This window comes from Martes martes (assembly GCF_963455335.1).
Source record: "Martes martes genome assembly, chromosome: 4".
NCBI classification, from domain to species: Eukaryota; Metazoa; Chordata; class Mammalia; order Carnivora; family Mustelidae; genus Martes; species Martes martes.
This window is the reverse complement of record NC_137891.1, coordinates 187,212,087-187,232,459: the sequence shown is the minus strand read 5'-3', so window position 1 is coordinate 187,232,459 and position 20,373 is coordinate 187,212,087. Positions and strand designations below refer to the sequence as shown.

The window sequence follows — 20,373 nt, the reverse complement described above, 5'->3', positions numbered from 1 at the left end:
GCAGGGGCCGATGCACACGGACCAGAAGACTGCTCCAGACAGTCCTGTGAGTTAATATGGTCACCTGCTCATTACAGATGGGAAACCGAGGCAGAACTGCTCAGCAGGAACACCTGCTCAGAGAGCTTGTTTGGGCTCTGTAGACCCCTGTGCTTAGAGACCCTCTGTACCCCGCCCCCCGCGGGGTAGAGACAGTTACAGTGCAAAGGGGAAAGCCACGTGCAGTCAGTCCCGTGGCTCCTGCAGGGCTGGGCTTTGTTCTGTCTGGTGGTGGCCTTCGTCCCGGGCTCCTTGCTGCCACCCCCATCCCCCCAATGCCGCTGCCCCGGGCTGGGCGAGGCACATCAGGGCGTGCAGAGCCTGCTTTTACCCAAGCCCGGCCTCGCCCTGCCCCGTGATGCCGTACCGAGCAGCGGTCCAGGGCAGCCACCGGCCCTCGGGGCAATGCCCATGGCTCAGTCACGCAGGGAGGGCTGGCACTTGGCCAGGCGCCGTCGGTGGGCCCCGCGTGGCGCCGCCCGGAACCCCCGGCCTGGGTCAGCGTGGCATCTTTGGTGCTTTGGTCCGTGCAGGCGGCCCGGCCCGCCGGGCGCGCGTGGGGAAGCGCCAGCAGGCCCTAGGACGCGGAGCCCAGCGAGTCCGAGTGCAGCGTGACGTAGCCCGAGGACCCGGACGGCGAGCTCAGGAAGCTGCTGGTGCTGCCGCCGCCGCCGCCGCCGCCCGCCGCGCGCAGGCCCCCGGGCTCGCCCCACGACGCGCTCAGGCCGGTCCTCAGGGGTCCCAAGTGCGCGTGCGCGGCCGGGCGCGGCCCGGGACTCCGCTGCGCGCCGCCGCCGCCGCCGGCAGGGGGCGCCGCCTCCTCGCCGGGCCGCGCGCCGCGGACGCGGGGCCCCGGCGGGGCGGGCGGGCGGCGCAGGGCCTGCGGCTCGCTCTCGAAGGCGGTCAGCGCGAAGGCGTCGGGCAGCAGCGAGGCCGAGGCGGAGCGGGCGCCGGGCCCGGGGCGGAGGCGCGGGCTGCCGGGGGGCGAGTCGCGGGCGCGGCGCGGGCCGCCGTCGGGCGCCGGGGGGCGCAGCGCCAGCAGGCTCTCGGCGGAGCGGCGGCGCGGGCGGAACGGGGGCGCGTCCTCTGCGAAGGCCAGCAGGCTGCCGCGGCGGCGCTCCGGCCCAGCGGGCAGCACCAGGGCGGCCAGGTCCTCGCCCGAGCCCCAGCGCGGCAGGAAGGCGGGCAGCGGGACGGCGGCCCACACCTCCGCGTCGTCGTGGGAGAAGCGTCGCGTGGGCGGGACCTGTCAGGACGGGCGGGGTTAACCCGGGCGGCCCTCCTGGAAAACGGGGACCGGCGCGGGGCTCAGCGAGGCAAGGCCTTGGGGAGGGCACGAGCCTCCCGGCTCTCCCTCCCTCCCCGCGTGAGCCCGGCCGACCGCAGCCCTGCCCTGCGCTACCTGCAGGTACTGCATCTTGTCCTCCGGCAAGGGCCGCAGCGGGTAGAACTGGGGTACGCCCCCCTCCAGGGCCGAGAGCTCATACTTGGCCATCCTGTCCAGGGCCACAAAGTCGCCGCCATAGCTGTAGTCGAGGGAGTGCTCCAGCACCAGGTCCGGGGGGATGCCGCCCTCCAGGCTGGGATCTGCAGGGCGGGAGCAAAAGCTTTGGGCCGTGGAAACCTCGGGGGCGTCGCACAGTGAGTTCCAGGGACCCTCAAAGACACGCATAGGGCAGAGGCCTGGGTTCAAACCATAACTGTGCCACCTTTTAGCTGTGGGACTGCGGAGAACACCTGAGCCAGGTTCCTCCTCTTCCGCCATGGGGTGTGGTTGCCTGGTGAGCTCTGGGGGAACTAAATACAGGTAGGGCCTGACAGTGCCAGGTACATCGCAAAGGCTCAGCCGAGGGTAACACTCATCGCCGGGTGAGACAGCACTGGGGTCTATGGGAGCCCCCGGGGGTACCTCTAAGGGTGGAAGTTCTGGGGAACGCGCTCAGTCCGGTGTCCACAGATACTGCCTGGGACAGTCAGGCCGGACAGGAGAATGTCCCACAGGACACTTAGGTCGCTTAGAAGTTCCAGCACATTAGAGAACGCAGCCATCTCGGTGACCCTGCTGACCTCACCCCTCTCCCGGGGGCCCGTTCCCAGGCCGCCCTCACCATTGTCCGAGTCCTCATCGTTAGCCATGAGGGTCACGCACTTCTCCCAGACGGCCTTGAGGTCGGCGCGGTAGCGGTCACAGGCCCAGAGGAATATGGGCAACAGGAGGGCCTGGGCCACTGAGCACCACAGCACACACAGCGCCATCCAGGGCGCCGAGGCGTCCGCCCGAAGGCTGCTGAAGCTCACCACCTGTGGGCACACGGCTCGGCCTGGCACCTGGCAGGATCCCCGGCCCACAGCTACCCTCCCCCGCCCCGGCCGCGGTCTCACTTCTCCCACCTGCGGGAGGAAGAGGCAACAGACAGAGCTATAGGATCCTGGGCAGGAAAAAGCCAGAGTGCGAGTAGAAGGGCCTGTCCACCAGGAGCTGCTGGCTGCCGGCATGAACAGCCATAGGCCCCTGTGCGCACGGACAGCCGTTCACAGAGTGCCTCCCCCTGTGCCAGCCTCGTGACTGCCCCAGGACAGAGGTGGGGGCATGGCTTACCAACCCCTTTTGGGGAAGAGGAAACAGCCTTGGAGAACCAGGTCTCAAACTTCCCAGTTCAGGTACTTCTTTTGCCATCTCCATGCCTCTGTGGGCATATGGCCTACCCTGGGGGTGGGGGTGGGGGCCAGGGTGGGAGGTCTAGGTCTTGGACCTCAGAAGAGACTCAAAGGAATCTGAGAATCAACCAGGCAGGCTTTGGGTCCCTGCCCAGGGACCCTCACTCCTCCTGTCCCAGGACAGTTCCTTTCCCCACCCTGAGTGACATTTAATTATTCCAACAGAGCAGAAATGGGTAGGATACACTCATCGTACCGGTTCTGCTGTGTGAGCCGTGTGACCCTCTAAAAGGTGCTGAACCTCTCTGGGCTCAGTTTCTTCATCTGTGAAATGGGCCAAGAACACCCCACAGAGTGAGGTGAAGATCCCAGACACTGTGCCAGGCCAGCAGCATGGAGTGGGCTCCAGAAACTACACTCCCTCCATGCCCGAAGAGAAGCTGGGAAGGCTCTCCTTCCACTGCTCTCCCCTCTGGCTCTGTGTTTTATACACGCTCCTTCCCTCCATCAGCACAGGCTGGAGACACAGGGCCCTGCTGCACCCAGAACCCAGTACCTGGCAGCGGCGGTGGAGGGGGCAGGCTTACCAGGCCCTCTGAGGGTGGGGCTACCGCATCCCAAGTGTGTCCCCTGACTATGAGGCTGCCACCCCATCTGCCAATTTCTGGAGCTTGTGTCCTACAGTAACTCCAAGGACAGAGCCCTGCCCAGCTGCTTGGACAGTCTCTGACTAATCCTTGCCCGGAAACCCCTCCATACCCCAGTCCAGACTTTTCAAGGGGTTGGGCTGAAGCCCTGGGTGCGAGGGCCCGGCTGCTGAATCCAGACTTCATTTTTGGGCCAAGTAGCTATGTTCCTCCACCTTCCACACCCTCTGATTCGAATGGGCCTCCCTCTGGTGAGGAAACGTCCCCTACAGTGTGCCAGAAAGATCCTGGGCTCCACATTCCCCTGACATGGGCTTTTAACTTTAGGTGGGTCATGGTACCTCTCTGAACCTCAGTTTCCAAATCTATAGAATGGAGAGGGCAACAATGCCTTCCCCTCCTGCCTCCAGGGACAGATGGGAGGATTCAGCCACCTGATACCTGGAGTGCGCCCAGCCCCAGGGCTGCACCAGAGCCCAGTCCCCCCAGAGGCTCACCCACCAGCACCCATGCCCAGCCCCAGGGCTGCCCCAGAGCCCAGTCCCCGCACAGGCTCACCCACCAGCACAGGGAAGCCCATGAGGCAGTCATAGATGATGACGATGGTGGCCACCAGCCCCGTGATCTGCAGCGAGGTTTTGGCCGGCTCAGAGCCGTCGATGGACGAGCGGCGCTTGCCCTGAGCGTCCTCCACCACGATGGTGGGCACGGTGAAGGCGCGGTGGCCGGCCCGCGGCCCCACCTGCACTGCCAGCGTCTGGAAGAGGGCGATGGCGGTGCAGACCACGCCCGTGGCCACGCTGCCGCCCACCAGCAGCAGGAAGCAGACGCCGAAGCCGAGGCCAATCTCAGCCACGATGAAGCGGCAGCCGTGGGTGTAGAAGCGCTCGCTTGTGTCGTGCCAGCCGACGGCCGGCAGGGCGGACAGGATGAAGGACACCATCCAGATGCCCATGACCGTGTGTACCGCCTGCTTCTTGGCGTTGCTCAGCCTGGGATGCGGTGGGGGCAGGAGCGAGGGGTCACTCGTAGGGTCCTCCCAGAGCCCTGGGCCCCTAGTACCTCATTATTATGAAACGGCCAGTGAAGTGGGGTCTTGTCCCTTGCCCAGGGGATCCTCCTGTAGGTGGCGGCACATCCCTCCCGCCAAGCATTTCCGTGCTGGACACTGTGGACACGCCCGCACACGCAGGCATGCAGCCCAGAGCAGCCCCTCCCGCGCTTCCGGCCTGCCCACAGCACAGGGGGCCGTTTCTGCACCGCGTGCCCCAGTGGCCTCTGTGCTCCCTGCCCCCACGGCCCCCCAGGACCACCAGGCGCCGAAGAGCAAGCGCGCGCCCGGGCTCACCGGTAGTTGACGGGCCAGCGGACCATCCACATGCGGTGGTAAGAGAGGGAGGTGACAGAGAAGCAGGTGGCCAGGGTGAGGGTGTAGAAGGTGGAGACAAAGACCTTGCAGAGGCCCTCATTCCACTCGTAGTCGGGGCGCTGCCGCCGCAGCTGCACCACAGCGTAGGTGGCGATGGGCACCGCGACGTTGAGCATGTGGGTGGCCGCGAGCGTGCACAGCAGAAACTCCAGCGGCTTCCACTTCTTCTGCTTGGCGCCCACGCTCAGGATGCCCCAGGCATTGGCCAGTAGGGAAAGGCCGCCACACGCCAACCAGCCCACCGCACTGCCAGGCAGCCGCCGCTCATCACTCATGGTGCAGACGGGAGCTCGCCGCCAGCTGAGACATCCTTGGGGCCAGGGCTTGGCTCGGAGCAGTGGCGCTCACACGCATGGGCTCCGAGACACCAGGGACCACGAGCATCTGTGGGGGGCAGGGGAAGAAGCCAATGAGTGCTCCGAGACGGCCCCTCTGGTTGCGGCATCAAAGCTCCTGGGGCTCCTTGGAGTGGGAGAGGGAGGAGTCCCCTGACCTGTGTGGTCCTGGCTTGGACTGGGCTGCTCGACCCTCCTCTCTACTCCAGGGCCTCTAGCCCATGTCCCCGGCACCCGGGGACATAGCCAGGGGTCCCCAATAAGCACGAACACCCTCCTTTCCACCCACTCCTGGCCAAGGTATGGAATCTGGGTTTGCTTCCGGGACAGCTGCATCCTCAGGGAAGCAACCAGGCAGGGTCCCGGGGGTCGTTCTTGCCCCGGGGGCCCTAGCCCTGCCGGGAACCAGCACTCTCACCACGAGTGTCTCACATCTCACACAACCCAAACGATGTGTCTGCAGGGCATATCAGGGCCCCTTATCTTAACTTGTCCCACTTCATTTGGCCAAATGAGGACATGCCTTGGGGGTGAGCCCCCTGAACCTCCCCGTGCAGTAGGGGCGACGTGGTGACCACCTCCATGGCCAACTTGGCAACGGCAGCCTACTTGGCCCGGGTCAGCCTCCTATTGCTTTTGTGGCTGGCAGGCCCTGGCGCTGCCACAGGCTGGGCTCCCGTTAAGTTCCAGCATATTAGCTGTGTGGCTTAAGCAAGGTCCCTGCACCCACATCCTTTGTAATGGGGACCATGATGATTCCTCCAGGGGAAGGCTGGGGTGGACAGATGCCACATCTTTAAAGCCCTGGACCAAGCCTCGCACACAGTGGGTGCTCTGGGTGGTGGTCACGATTATGCCGTGGGTCCTGGTCTCACACACAGTGGGTGCTCTGGGGAGGCGATCAGTTCTATGCTGTGGATGCCTGGGACAGCATGGGCCTGCCGGCAGACAGCCGAGGGACCAGACCTTGACCCCAAGGAGGAACTGCCGATAGCATATGGCCATGAGCCCGGGACACAGGATGTTGAGCAGAACACACGTGTAGCAGAGGCTCTCCATCTTGCCAGACTGCAGGGCTCTAAGTCCCTCCCACCCCTTCCCTGCCCAGCAGCCCCAAACCCCGCCCCTGTACAGAACACAAGTTGGTCCCTCTGATGTGAGGCCCACAATAGGCCTCCGTCCCCATAGCCTGCAAGAGGCAGCCTGGGGAGAAGTACAATGCTAAGTGAAGGCCTACCGTGCGCCCTGCGACAATGCTAAGTGAAGGCCTACTGTGCGCCCTGCGACACTTGGCCCTTTTTACCCTGGACCCCGTTTAATCTCACGGGTTCCAATCCTCTTGCAGCCAACACCTTATTTTTTTGTTTTTTAAAGATTTTCTTTCTTTATTTGACAGAGAAAGATCACAAGTAGGCAGAAAGGCAGGCAGAGAGAGGGGGGAAGCAGGCTCCCTGCCGAGCAGAGAACCCGCTGTGGGGCTCCATCCCAGAACCCTGAGATCATGACGTGAACTGAAGGCTTAACCCACTGAGCCACTCCGGTGCCCCATTGCCTCCAACACATTATGAGCACCCACTGTACCAGACACAGCCATGCAATCCCCCAGGGGCTCTTACCCAGCGTGGAATGGACAGGCCACGGCAGGGCCCTGGCTCTCCAGGCAGGGGAAGCAGTACCGCTTGGTCTGGGTGCCAGGCGTTCCTTCTTGTCTCGTCTAGAGTTCTTTTGGTGTCTCTGTGGCCTGACCCCCCATCCCCAATACTGAAGGACTTCTCAGGGATGAGTCTCATTCACCCCTGTGCCCCTGCTGCGGGCCTGCCCAGACCCCTGACCGAGGGGAGGAGTGCATTCTGGACCACACCAGTGCTCCTTAAGGGCCTTCTAAGGGGTTGGGGGGGTTCTGGAGGCGGGAATTTCCTTCCCAAACATCAGGCTTCTGCTTACAGAGCACCCTCCTCTTCCCCACCCAAGATCCAGTGTGGGAGGTGGGGTGGCCCCACGGGACCCTCCCCCAGCCATTCCAGTGTCCAGCAAACCTCTCGGACCTCAGCATACAGAGGCCACATGGGGTTGGGTAAAGAGCTTGCTAGACTCTCGCCCGCCAGCTAGTTACGGACTCAGCTGGGCCTTGTTCTTCTCCTCTGTGAGCTGGACATGATAGGACCACCTGGGAAGGTGCTGCAGGTGGTAGACAAGCTCTGCCATGGGACGGAGCCAAGTACACAGTAAGCGCTCAATGAATGCTTGCCACGTGGAAGTCTGTACTAGAGCCCTGTGAGCTCACTGAGCTCTCCCGTCCCTTAAGGGCCAAGACACTGAGCTTGAGGGTAGACACAGCCACCCCAAGCAGAACCTGGGACAGCCCAGCCTTGGGGCAAGGAAGCCTGGGGGTGGAGTAGGTTGGTTGTGGGGGCCGCGGTGGGCAGACTCGGACACCAGTGATCTCTACGCTGTCAAACAGGAAGCTGGATTCGGCGTGCACCTGGTGCGCCAGCATCTATTTCCACCCTAGGCCCTGGGCCCACTGGGGCAGGGTGGTGGGGAAGGTGCCACCGGCTGTCACTGGCATCACCTTTGACGGTGCCAGCTCTGCCCCCTGTCTGGCCTGTGTCTCACTGCAGGCAAAGGCTCCAGGTCTGTGGGCAGGAGAAGTGCCTTGCCTGGAGAGGGAGCAAGCAGTGTGAACAGGCACACTTCCCAGTTAGTGTCCCCGGAGATGATGTGTGGTCGATACTGACATTATCCCCATTTTAAAGATAGTCCAGCAAAGACAGAGAGAGGTTAAGCCATTTGCCCAAGCTATGAAGTGTGTGAACTGGGACCCAAGCCCCGCTTGGCTGACATCAAACTCCTGGCCTCTCAAACCCAAGCCCAAACCCTAACCTTAACCCAAACCCAAGCAGGAACAAGCACTTTGGGTTCCTTGAGCTGAGGTTACCTTTCTCAACTCAATGACCCCTGCAGGCTGGGCCGAGCTGTTCCACACTGCAGATGGGAACACTGAGGCTCAGAACCCGCAGCCAGACAGGGAGGAAGTGCGAGAACGGGTTTGGAGCCTGAGACCCCTGAGGGCGGTGGCGCTGGGATGGGGGAAGAATGCCACCGGGGAGTGAATGCCAAGGTCTCCGAATGCACGGTGAGGGGGGCTGACAGTGCAGGAACTGGGAGACCCCTTCCTCCAGGCTGATGGGGCGCCCACAGTCATTCTCCACAGGGAGCCACAGACCCGGAGGGCCACACCCCAGGCTAGGCTCCAGCCAGTGCGGGCCACACCCAGGTGTCGCCGCCCCCCCACTGGTAAGTTTCTTCCGCAACACGCTCCAAGCGTCCCCGCAGCATTTCGGGTTGGGGCTTCCCGCCTCGCCCAGATCCTGGAGCCCCTCCTTTCTCCCCTCCCCCTCACACGCAGGGCCGACTGCAGGGCGTGACCCGCGTGGGACCCGGCCGGCCCAGAAGCCTCCCTCCGCAGGGTCTGCGGGCGGGGCCCCGGCGTGACGTCACGGCCCCGGGCCAATGAAGCCTCGCGGCCCCGGGGCTCTATTGCGCAACAAAGAGAACCCAGAACTTGAAAGGATTCCCCGGGCTCCAGGCGGCCTCCAGATGCACCCGCCCAGCGCGCGCGGGGCCTGCGCCGCGCCTGCCGCCCCCCAGCTGCGCCCCGCCCGCGCTGCCCCCCACCGGCCCGCGAGGCCGGCCCCGCCGCCGCCAGGGCGGGGCTCGCTGCGTGGAGCCTCCGCATCTCCGGCACGCCCCCCGCCCGCCACGCCCGCCCCCCAATCCCGCGGTCCCTGCTCCTCGGCGCTCCGATACTCCCGCCCAACGCTGCGCGTCCCAGCCTGCCGGTCCCCAGCGGGACCCCCCCCAGCTCCACCCAGCCCCGAGGGCGCGTCCGAGCTCCCAACCGGGGGCCGGACGCCCCAACGGGTTACTCTGCGTAGGGGGGTGGGCCCAGTACCCCCAGACTGGCCGTCCCCGCTCCCTGCAAGCCGCGGGGCCAGACCCGGAGTTGGGGGGAGGGGCGCGGGAGAGACCGAGGAAGAGGCCGGCCCCGGGGAAGTTACCCCGAAGATCCCCAAGTCGGGGGTGGCGATGCGCGGCCCCTCGGACAGACCGTGAGACCAACAGACCGCAGGCAGCCCCTCCCTGCCCAGAGCCCTCCCGCCGGGGGTCCTCCCTCCCGGGGTCCTCCCGCCCAGCCGCGCTCGGGCTCGGGCGGCGGCGCTCACCCTGCATTCGGGCGCCCGGGGCTCCGGCTCGCTGCTCCCGCCTCCGGCTCTGGCTGCGGCTCTTGCGCTCCGCGGCCGAGCGCGGGCCGCCGGGGGCCGCGGGGGTGGCTGGCGGCGGAGCGGCCCGCGGGCCGGGGCATCCTGGCGGCGCCGCCCGGGGCCCGCGCGTTCGGCTCGGCGCAGCTCGGCCCGCCGCCCCTCCCTCCCCTCCCGCCGCTGCCGCCGCCGCCGCCGCCGCGCTCGGCTCCCGCCGCTCTGCTGGCTGCGCTCGGGCGGCCGGGGGCGGGGGGCGGAGCAGGGCGCATGCCTCCGCGCCGCCCCTCGAACCGCCCCGCCCCCGCCCCCGCCCCCGGAGGCGCGGCCCGCCGCCGCGTCCGTCTGTCCTAGCATCTGTCGGTCCTGGGTTCCCCCGCCCCTCGCCGCCGTGGGACTGCAGCCCCCTACGGAGGGCGGCCCCTTCGTCGCCGTCTCGGGTCGGTCCACTGCCCCGATGTCGCCTCCAAGCCCACTGGGAAAGAGAAGGCCCAGAGTTCTGGGGGCTGGCGGGCCGAGGGGGCCTGAGGCGAGAAAGGACAGAGCGAATCTGGGGCGGGGGGTGTGGGGGGCTCCTGGAGGCTTTCCCGGAGGAAGCCACGTCTGAGGTGAACAATAGGGGTGGGGTGTGGAGGGGTCGTGGGGCATCTGAGGATTAGCTCCTTCCAGGAACTGGGGAGTTTGTCAGGATCAGGGGCTGGGGCAAGGAGGTGTAAGTTTGGGCCAGTTAAGGATTCAGACTTATCCTGTATTGGGCAGCGGGGGTGGGGGGTCCATACCACAGGGGTCCCAGGTGGTTGCCCCGGCCTGCATGGGCTCAGAAATGTTCTCAAGCTGGAACCAGGACAACACAGCTGGGAGAGGCCAGGCCTACAACCCAGAACTCCTGTCCCCTAGGACCCCCAGGAGCTACCCACCTTAGCACTCCTGGCAGGCACAGGTTGCCACCCATAGACATCTAGAGGACATCCTACCAGTGTCCTTGACTGCGGGGCCTCTGGAGACCGCTGGAGTCACAAGAGAGTGATTGGTGGCATCTCGGTCTCCCATCCAGGCAGTGGACACTGCCTGTCTCCTCTCTCCTGTCTCTTCTAGATTGCCCGTGACCACACACCCTGGGCACAAGGCCTCCATCACTCTGGGCTGTTGGCACAGCCCTGCCCTTCCCATGCACCTGGGAAGCATTTACGTGCACACAACCCGGTGTCTGGAGGAAGGGGGCCCCGTTCAGACAGGACCAGACCCAGCCAAATTCAGCCAATGCTGCCTGTATCCCTCCACAGCCTGGCTCCCACCCTGCCCACTCCCCCCATCTCCACATCCCAGGAGCTGCTGGGGAGTCAGGAGCAGCTGTTAGGAGACCCCTCGGAGGCCTTAGGATCCGTCTTCCGAGACAAGAGTAAAGGTGTTTGTATCCAAAGCCTCCACAATGAAGTGGGGCTGGTGAACAGGGCGCCTTGGGCCATGCACTCTGTGTATGGGGCTTCTGGGCAGTCAGGATCCCTAGTGAGCTCTCGGTGGAGAGGCAGCTCCCTGACCAGGCGGCCCTGGTTATAAATGGGCCACCAGCAGCGGGAAGCTGGCACAAGGAGGCTGGTGATCAAGTGACATTTCTAAGGCAAACATAGGCGACCCAGTCATCCCTAGCTTTTGGCCACTCTGCCGCCCCACTAGCAGAGGGCAAACTGCCCCAGGCGTTTGGCTCCCCCAGCCCAGCTCACCCACTACTGCCTTTACTGGTGTCCCTGCCCTGGGCTCAGCTGCCTCTGCGGGCGGGTAGGAATGGGCCTCCAGCAGCCATCCTGGGGGCCTTGTGCTAAATGCTGTTAGTCTGGGCTCTTCCCAGCTGCCTTGGGAAGTGAAATGTGGGCACCTGCCTTGCCCAAAGCCGCACAGATGAGCAGCCAAGCCGTGACAGAGAAAGATGTGGATGTCCTGGTGTCCCCCTTCCCTCGGGGAACGCAAGGGCTCAGGCACTGCCATTACCGGCTCCGATTTCAAGGACCATGGTTTGGCCACCAGGGCTGGGCTTCCTGTGGACGTCCCCAGCCCGGGCACCACCCGCGGCCTTCAGGTCAGCGTGGGGCCTGGGTGGGGCTGGGGCGGCTGCGGGCTCTGCGGCTGCGGCCTCCTGGGCCGTGTTCCCTCTCCCTGCTTCCAGGCAGGAAATAACCCCGTCAGCTGGGACTGAGGCCCGAGACGGATTCCGAAGCTCTTGGCGGTGCTTCTGCACATCTGCAGATGGGAGATGGAGGGGGTCTGGAGCCCCCTTCTCTCTGGGCCCGACGGAGCCCCGTGAGAGGCTGGAGCTGCAGGGGCCAGGCTCCATCTCCAGGCTTCCAGGATGAGCCCCCACCACCAGGTGTGCTTGGTGGAGGAATCTTTCTCGGTCACGGGAGGTGAAGGATGGGCCCACGTGTGGCCTTGGCAGCCTGTCTGCCCCCTGAGGGTGCTGGTCTGGGTGCACACACAGCTTCCCATCTCACACGGGCACGTGCACACAGGCACACCCAGGGCCACAGATGTGCACGTGCACATACACACACAGTCGTTTACTGGCACCATTCTCTCTCTCTCTCTCACACACACACACACACACACACAGCCCCTCAGACCCCCATCCCACAAGCCTTCCCAATAACCTGTTGGCCTGCGTGGCTGGGGGTTTCAACAGGCACAGGGGCCCTGGCACCAGCTGGGAGACTCCTTCTAGCAAAATCTCTGCCTTTATCCAGAAGGCCAAGGTGTCAGAGCGGCTTCCATTAAGAGGTGGAGGGAAGCCAGGGCAGGGCTCCTATATGCGGAGCGTGCTCCGGCCGGGCGGGCTCAGCTTTCTCTGCACATCAGCTTCCGGAGTCCTCGAAAGCACCTTCCACCTCCATCTACAGGAAGGCCGCGGGATGCTCAGGGCTGGCGTCTTGCACAGGCCAGAGAGAGGGCAAGTGGGGGGTTAGTGCCTCCAGGCCAGGACATGGAACCAGGGCCTTGGGAGGGAAGGGGTGTCCTCTCCAGACAGCAAGTCATCAGGCGCACCCAAGATCTGGGGTACACACAGGTACTGGCACTCACCGGCGGGTGGGGGAGGGAGGAGAGGTGGGCCCGTGGAAGCCTCTAGCCCACCAGGAAAGCAGCGCCCCCCCCCCCCCCCCGCCCAAGAAAAACGACCACCCAGAACCAAGGTCCAGCCAAAGAGCAGCTTTATTAGTGATGCTGGGTTCTACACACGCCGTAGTGTGCGCGCGTCTTCCCGAGGGACGCCTCGGCTGCAGGGACAACACGGGAGCACTTACACCGGAGTCATAGAAATAAAGCTTTGGTGTGTAGGTTTTCGGGAGAGGGCACAGGTTAACACTGCGAGACGAACACTTCACACGACACCGGCTCTCGGTGTGGGTTGGGTTTTTGGCCGAGGGGGTGGATTCTATGTGACTGGACACTGGGGCCTCTCCGGGCCCAGCGCGGGGCGGCCCCTAGGGCTGGGGCTCCGGCCGGCCCTGCCGTTTGGCCTTCACCTGCAGGTACCGCCCTTTGCCTTCCTCAAAGCGCTTCTTCTCGTCCTCGGTCTCGGGCTGTGGACCACACACGGAAACAGGCAGATTAGCGAGGTCACGGAACCCTGACTGTGGGCCCGGAAGCCCCCTGCCCCCGCCACCCCCCAGGATCCACTGGCCACCCGGGGCTGTCCGGGTGCCGGGCGCTGGCCTCAGGACCAACTGGGAAGGAGTTCCTAGGGATGCAGCGTCACGGGCACCCCCACGCCACCCTTCACGGCACGTGGGATCCCAAGCCCAGTGCCTCTTTGGAAATGAACTTCAGCAGGAGATGAGAGGTGGCAGGGAAGGCCTCAACCAGGGCCGGGCGTGAGGAAGCAAAGAGGGTCCCTGCTGGGACACAGTGTTCGGTCCGCTCCCAGGGAATGCCAGCTGCTCAGTCCCTGCCCCAAAGGGAAGTGGGGACAAGCACTGCGCTGGCTGTGTCACCTTGGGCAGGCCCCTTTATTATAGCAGAAGCGATAGTGACTGCTCTGTGGGCAGGGAGCCCTGGACGGCGCTGATGACCAGGAAGCAGCTCCTTGGGTCCTGCTCACCCCTTCTCTGTCGCGTCCTTCCTCTAAGCAACCTAGGAAGCCACGTCCCCATGCTCGGCGGCGGGGGGAGGGGGCGGCAGAGCCTACTGACCAGAGGGAACTGGCCGAAGGCGGGCTTCTGCCTGCCAGTCTGGCAGGATTGTGAACCACGCCCCTATCACTTTTAAGAGTGGCCTGGTCTGGAGGCGCCCGGGGGGCTCAGTTGGTCAAGCATCCAACTCTTGGTTTGGGCTCAGGTCACGATCTCAGGGTACTGAGATCGAGACCCACGCTGGGCTCTGTTCCTCAGCAGTCCGCTCGAGGGTTCTCTCTCTCCATCTGATCCTCCCCACCCTCCCCCACTCTCTCAAAATAAAATTAAATTAAATCTGTAAAGAGTGGCCTAGCCTGGCCGCTAAGGGGGGTGGCCCAGGCACAGGTCACTCACTCCCCGAGGCCCCATCCATCCCACGCCCAAGTTCTCTCTCGCCCGCCCTGCTCAGGAATTCAGGTTTAAAGAGCTGCGCTGGGGCACCTGGGTGGCTCAGTGGGTTAAGCCGCTGCCTTTGGCTTGGGTCATGATCTCGGGGTCCTGGGATCGAGTCCCACATCGGGTTCTCTGCTCAGCGGGGAGCCTGCTTCCCTGCCCGCCCCCGCCTGCCTCTCTGCCTACTTGTGATCTCTGCCTGTCAAATAAATAAATAAATAAAATCTTCTAAAAAATAAGTAAGTAAATAAAAAGCTGCGCTGATTCCTCTGGGACATTTCCTTGAGATACTTCGAGAGTGTCTGAAAGCCAAAGAAATGAGGCAGTTGCCCTTCATCCACAAAGACACCAAGCCCCGGTGGCTATTTTCAGGCCCAAGAGTTTTACAGGCAAATGGGATATTGGCAAGAGAGAGAACAATCAGCCAGAGGATGTAATGTCAGTTTCAACCAAATATTTCCTCCCCCTCAGCCTTCTCAGAAATTGTTCGCTAAATGTCACCAGGTGTAAACTGTCAAAACCTTGTGGCTTGGAGCCACAAGGGTATTTAAAGAACTCGGATCACGCTCCTTCTAGTGGTTCTGGTGCCTCTTTGAAGAGTCTTCGGAGCACGCGTGGCCAACGGTGGCTTTCCAAGGTGCTCTATTGAGGAAGGCCTCCCGCCGTTCTGGTTCCATCCCTGCCTGACTTTTTTAAAAATGAAATTTGAGGCCATGCAATTTGACCTGAAACAGCCCAGCGAAACAAAATGTTCTCTCGGTTAGAGCGGGCGGTGCTGAGGGAGAGCGTCCTGGGGGGCGGGAGGCCAGGGGCCCGTCCCTGTGGCCGAAGGCACCCCGCAAAGGCAAGGCCGTGTTCTGCGGGGCCCAGCTTCTGCGCAACCCAGGCAGCGCTGCTCCCAGCTCCCGTGTGCGTAAATCACCTGGGGGGTCTTAAAATGCAGATCCTGAGGCAGCGGGTGTAGGGCCCAGGGCCTGAGACTCATTCCTAACAAGCATCGGATGATAGGATGCTGCTGGCCTGGGGGCCGCTCTGAGCAGCAGGGCCCTGCGGCAAACGGGGGACAGCCGAGGAGGCCAAGAATGCAAGGTCAAGGGCACGAGGCTGGGACAGTGGGGCCTTTTGCTCCCTCTCCCCTGTGGAACGTGCTTGGTGTGGTTGAGGGGACCTGTGGCTCCCATCCATGTGCAGCCAAAGGCCAGAGCTCAGGAGAGTGGCATGGCTGGGCCCTTCTTCACGGGAAAGGAGGGGCTGCAGCCCGGCTTCCCGCCTCCTCACAGAGGGGACCAGCTCATGGGGAATCAATGAGTTTGGGTCCTGGAGCTGGGAGATGGGCTGAGGGGGAGAGCATGGCTGGGCTGCCTGCGGAGGGTCCTCCGAGCTCGAAAGGCCCAGCCCCTCCAGCTGCTGGAATTTTCATCCCTGGAGCAGGAGAAAGAACGCAAAAGGCTTGGAAAGAAGATAATTTCTCAAAACAAGAGTGTGAGCCTGGCCTGGGCGAGGCTGCAGGGTGGACTGATGGCCACCCAGGCCGTCTGCAGAGCCCACCAGAGCCAGGGCCCGATGGGAGGGGCCTTTCTGTGTCTCCAGCCCACCAGCGTCTCTGGAAACCGGCAAACATGGGAGTCACAGGAGCATCTTGGTCCCCAATGCCTGGGTCACCAGCCAAGGGCTCTGAGGGCTCAGAAGAACAGGGAGGGGTCCAGAGAACAATAAACGGAACTGTCATCAGGGGTACCTTAGAAGATGGGCAGAAATGGCCCACCCAAGGGGTGCCTGGGTGGCTCAGTCAGTTACACATCAGCCTTCAGCCCAGGTCGTGATCCCAGGGTCTGGGATTGAGCCCCGCATCGGTCTCCCTGCTCAGTGGGGAGTCTGTTCTCCCTCTCCCTCTGCCCCGCCTCCCTCTACTCCTGCTCTCTCTCTCAAATAAAGAAAATAATGTTTTCCAAAAAAAGCTGATCCTGACAGTTCTAGGAGATGCCTAGACTTTGGCCAGCGCCACCCACCTCTGGAATGGGCTGGCCTGCCTTGCGTGCCCCACTCACTGCGTGCCCTTCCTGGACAGGCCTCTTCATTCTGCCCCTACACCAGCCCAGCCTCCCCTCTGGAGCCAGGGCGGGGGGACAAACCAGGCTGGTTTGAACCGGGCTTCTCTGCTTACCATTGTAAGGCTCACAGACTCTCATATATTCTACTCTATAAGGTTGCTGGAGAGTCCCAAAGTCCTCTCAGCTGTCCCCAACAGGACAGAGAAAGAAGGCCCCCCATCCTCAAGTCGGAGTCCATTTATACCAAACACACAGAGTAAGCACGTCCACGGAGACAAGACAGGTTACTGGTGCCAGGGGCTGGGGGCGGGCGGACGACTAAGGGGGGCATGGTTTCTTCTTGGGAGGATGACAATGTTCCACAATGGACCGTGACGATGGTTGCACAATGGTGTGAACACATGAACCCCCGCCGGCTTGGACACTGTGAACGGGGGACTCTACAGTCCGTCATTATATCTCAAACCCACCAGAGGTGACACCCCTCCTCTCAGTTTACAGCAAGCCAGAAAGAAGGTTCAGCATGGCGAGATGCCTCCCACCCCAGTCCCGGCACACAGGGAGTGGCAGGGCAGAGGCAACGTTCCCCGAACCCCACCCAGGACTCTCTCTCCAGCGGCCTCCTGGGTGCCACTCTGGGCCTGGCGCAGGGACCCAGCCCCGGAGCTGATGCTCTAGCCGGCAAGACGGAGGACAACAGGCAGATTATACACGGTGGGAAAGTGACAATGACACGGCCCCAGCACAAGGTCAAACAGAGCCAGGGGGTCTCGCAGGCCACGTGCCAAGGAGGCTCCACAGTAGGGGAGAGCAGCCAGGTGGGCTCCAAGGGACACAGAGGTCTGCAAGTCACTTGCCACCAGCAATGGCTGCTGTCCTCCCCGTCAGGTCAGGCAAGTGGCAGAGCTAGGTCCGTTGGGCAGAGCGAGCCACCTCGGGAATGGCCTCCCTGGGAAGGAGCAGAGGGCAGAGTCCCAGGATCATCACAGACACCTCCTCTGTGCCGTGGGAGGCCAATCTTCTGGGTCCGTGTGGATACGAGGAGCAGACAGAGCGCCCAGGCCATCTCCAACCCCAGGCCTCAACACAGGGGCTCCAGGAGCCACCAGGTAACACGCCGTTGGGGCGGGCATCAATCTGGATGACCTTCCGAGCCCTTCTCGCTCCGAGCAATGCCGTGTTTACGAACAGGAGCCTGACGCTGGGTCATTGGTCCTGTAGCGGCTGTGAAGACAGTGGGGCCCCGGGCCAGGCCTCTACGGGGCAAGGAGCTGCCCAGAGTCTAGTCCAGCAACAAAGAACGCCGTGCCCCCCGCTCCTTGAGAAGCACACTGAGCTGTTCGCAGGTGATGATGTGATCTGAGCTCTGCTTCCAGCGGCCCGGCGGTGAGGTGGGCAGGGGCACCCGTGAGCAAGACTGGGCCTGTGTGGCTAACTACAAGGGGTTCTTTCTTCTCTTTACTTTTGCATATAGTTGAACTTTTCCATCATTCCAAGGTAAAAAAAAGAAAAGCCAACTAGACCCATCAGGGCAGCTGCTGGGACCCCTTCTCCCTTCCCGGGTCACAAAGAGTTTTCAGTCACACACAGTCAGTCGAGGGGCTAAGTCCGGGGTTGAAGACCTGCTCCCCCCACACCGGGATCTAGTGCCCATCTAGCACCTTCCTCCCGGCCAGAACACCCACCGTGTCCCGGGCTCACGCACAGGGAGTGGCCCGATGCGTGCCAAGACCACGTCCGCCCGTCGGAGTCTACACGACAACCCGGGAGGAGTTCTGAATCACTACCGTTTCCCTTCTCCCGATGAGGACGCGAGGCGCAGACACAGCGAGGGACTTGAGTGGCAGCTGGTCAGCAGCAGGGCCTCGATTCGGGCCTGGGCGCTGCTGCTGGTCCGACTCATTCCATGCCAACGGGCTCTGACCGGCAGGCTCAGCAGGAGGCAGAGGGGGTGACGGCGACCCTGCGGTGTGGCCCTGGTGAATGGGCCGGGCCTGCCCTCCCAGAACAAGCCTGGAGCCCACCTGGACTTGCAACGGCTCAGCCCCTGGGCCCTAGCCCCGGGGAGTGAAGGTGGCCCCTCCTGTTGGCGCCAGCCTGCCAGGGGCCCAGGGTCGGGTGCTCTCCTATCCTACCCCTCACTCCGGCCTTGGAGCTAGCCGCCTCCCCAAGGAGCTTCTCGAGTCCTAGCAGAGAAGAGCAGATGTGCCCGGCCTCTCCCCTGTGTGGCTCAGGTGCCGACGCTTGGTCGCTCCCGTGAGCGTGACACCGGGGGCTGCTGGAGCCCGGTTTATGGAGACCCCGCCAGCAGCCAGGGTGTCCTCCAGGTTCCACGGACTCAAGCAGACATGCCCCCCCGCCTTCTGTTACATTTCGGGGAAGTCGGCGCTGGGGCCCCATCAGCCCCAGGCTTTTCCCTGACACGCTCTTGCGAGCCCAGCCCGTCAAGGTCAGGACAGAGCAGTGGGCAGGAGGGTTCGTCTGCGCAGCACGTCGGAGTCTGGGAGCCAGCGCTGTTGTGTCCTGCTCAGGGCTAGGCCTCAGGTGGCGAGCAAGGCGCCGGCACGAGTCCGAAGGAGGCGCTCCCCCGGCCCCGGGGCTGTGCGCGTGCAGGTCACACCTAGCGGGCCACCCCTCGTCCCACGTGGCTGTGACAGTTCTGTCCAGCATGGCTTTCTGGGGCTCATCCTCCGGTCAGGCCTGAGGCCCGGCCTCCACCAGGTTACCCTGGACAACTACAGCCATTCACCCCGCAGTGCCCAACAGGCCACCGGGGGTTCTAGAAGGTTCTCTCACTGGCTCAGTCCCTGCGTGAGCTGAGGCGGGGCTGAGTCCAAAGTGCACGTGATTCTGGTCTACGCTGCCGGCACAGAACACAGAAAATTCTAGTGCCGCTCAGCGGAGGGAGAAGCCACGCCCAGCGCCACCGTTTGTTCGAGATTCCGCAGCTAGCTCCGAAGACGAGAGCTCACACCGCCTCATGCCGGACATGGAGGCAGCCGGCCAGCCTCGGGAGGACAAGGCCCTCGCAAGGCCTCGGAGGAAGGAGCCGGCCGAGGGCTCATTTTTCCGGTCTCGGGATGACGGCTCATGCTGAATGTTCTGGGCTCCATGAGCCCCGCCAGGCCCAGGAACAGGGTTTGGTTGACACCGGGGCCACTGAGCACCCACCCAGGGAGCACCGCATGGGCCCCAGGTGGTTGCCCTGGGAGACAGTGAAGGGCTCGTCGCTGCCCTCTGTAGACAGCAGCGGGCAGGGCAGCGTCTCGGCCTCCGCGGGCACAGTCCCCACCCCGCAGGCTGCAGGCCACTGTGAGTTCCGACCAACGGCCCTCCCTCCCCGCCAAGTGACTAAGCGGGGCCACCCCTTCCCTGCTGAGTGTGAAGCTGACGGAGCCAGACAGATGGCTGCCTGCACACGGTCCCCACCCACGGCGCAGCTGCTGCCTCCCTGCCTCCCGTCTCCCTCCACCCGGCTAAGTAAATAAATACAGAAGTTGTTGGCTGTGGCTGTTTTTAATGGAGGGCTGAGGGTGCTGGGGGGAAGGAAAAAGCTCCTCCACGGGAAATCACATATGCTTTCGGGTGCCCGGGGCTGTTGGCAGGGCAGAGGGCTCATCAAAAGACACAGGCCAGTGTCTTTTGATGGCCTGAGCGCTCGCTCACACCCTTTGTGGGGCGGGGGTGGGGACTCGGACCCTGGCGCACCGCTTCCCACGGGCACGAGGAAGGGATGTGGCCATGTGAAGCCATGTGGCCTCAGGGCTGGTCGCCCCTTCCCAGGGCAAGGCGTTTTCTGACGTGCACAGCAGTCAGGCCACGTGTGCACACGTGTGTGCCCATGACATCTTCATGTCACACGCAGCCTCAGAGACAAACAGACTCCCGTCTGCCCACCCGCCGTGTGGCCCAGGGAGGAGGGCTTCCCCGGGGGTCCTCTGCCACCTCACCCCCAGCCAGAGCCCCGGGGGTCGGAAGCACCCCCGCCGCCTCTGCTCTGGCGGCTGCAGGGGCCTCTCCCTCCCTCCTCCGGCTCCCCCTGCCAGCTGCTGTCTTCTGGGCTCCCTTCCCCTGGAGGGAAGCCTGTGGCTCGCAGAGCCCACAGTACAGACAAGATGTTTCCCAGTTTGCATTTTTTGTGCCGCGAGAACACACATTTGGAACTTGGCACAGAGGGTAAGTGACTAAGTCCCACCCTCAGCAGAATCAATAGCTCGTCCTTTTTGTGATTAACGAACGGCTGGTGCGAAGAGGGTTTCCCGTCGTGACAGAACAGCTTCCTGCGGGCCGGAGGGACACAGACATTCTTAATTAGGAAACCACGCACGCACCCTCTCCAGTCTTCATAATGCGAGACAGGAGGGACCTTGGGACAATTGTGCCGGCAATTAGGATCTCTTCT

General features: G+C 63.4%; 2 protein-coding genes across 4 annotated transcripts in view; both read right to left on the bottom strand.

Annotated features, from left to right (window-relative positions):
- Window positions 1-616: 616 nt before the first annotated feature.
- GPR153 (G protein-coupled receptor 153) lies at window positions 617-5,048 on the bottom strand (the record flags this gene model as incomplete). Its single annotated transcript, XM_080799902.1, has 5 exons — window positions 617-1,285; window positions 1,442-1,626; window positions 2,148-2,340; window positions 3,907-4,336; window positions 4,693-5,048. The coding sequence occupies 5 exons, from the start codon at window positions 5,046-5,048 to the stop codon at window positions 617-619; spliced, it is 1,833 nt and encodes a 610-aa protein (XP_080656028.1).
- A 7,494-nt stretch (window positions 5,049-12,542) lies between these two features.
- The window catches only part of ACOT7 (acyl-CoA thioesterase 7), a gene marked incomplete at its 5' end in the record, with an annotated part of 95,832 nt that continues 88,001 nt past the window's right edge, over window positions 12,543-20,373 (bottom strand). For 2 of the 3 annotated variants that reach the window (XM_080800739.1, XM_080800738.1), the window contains one exon: window positions 12,544-12,936. In XM_080800739.1, coding sequence (XP_080656865.1) covers window positions 12,838-12,936 — 99 coding nt within the window. In that variant the 3' untranslated portion in view covers window positions 12,544-12,837. Of the gene's footprint in view, window positions 12,937-20,373 lie in introns of all 3 variants that reach the window. The other variant, XM_080800740.1, reaches the window with a different exon arrangement.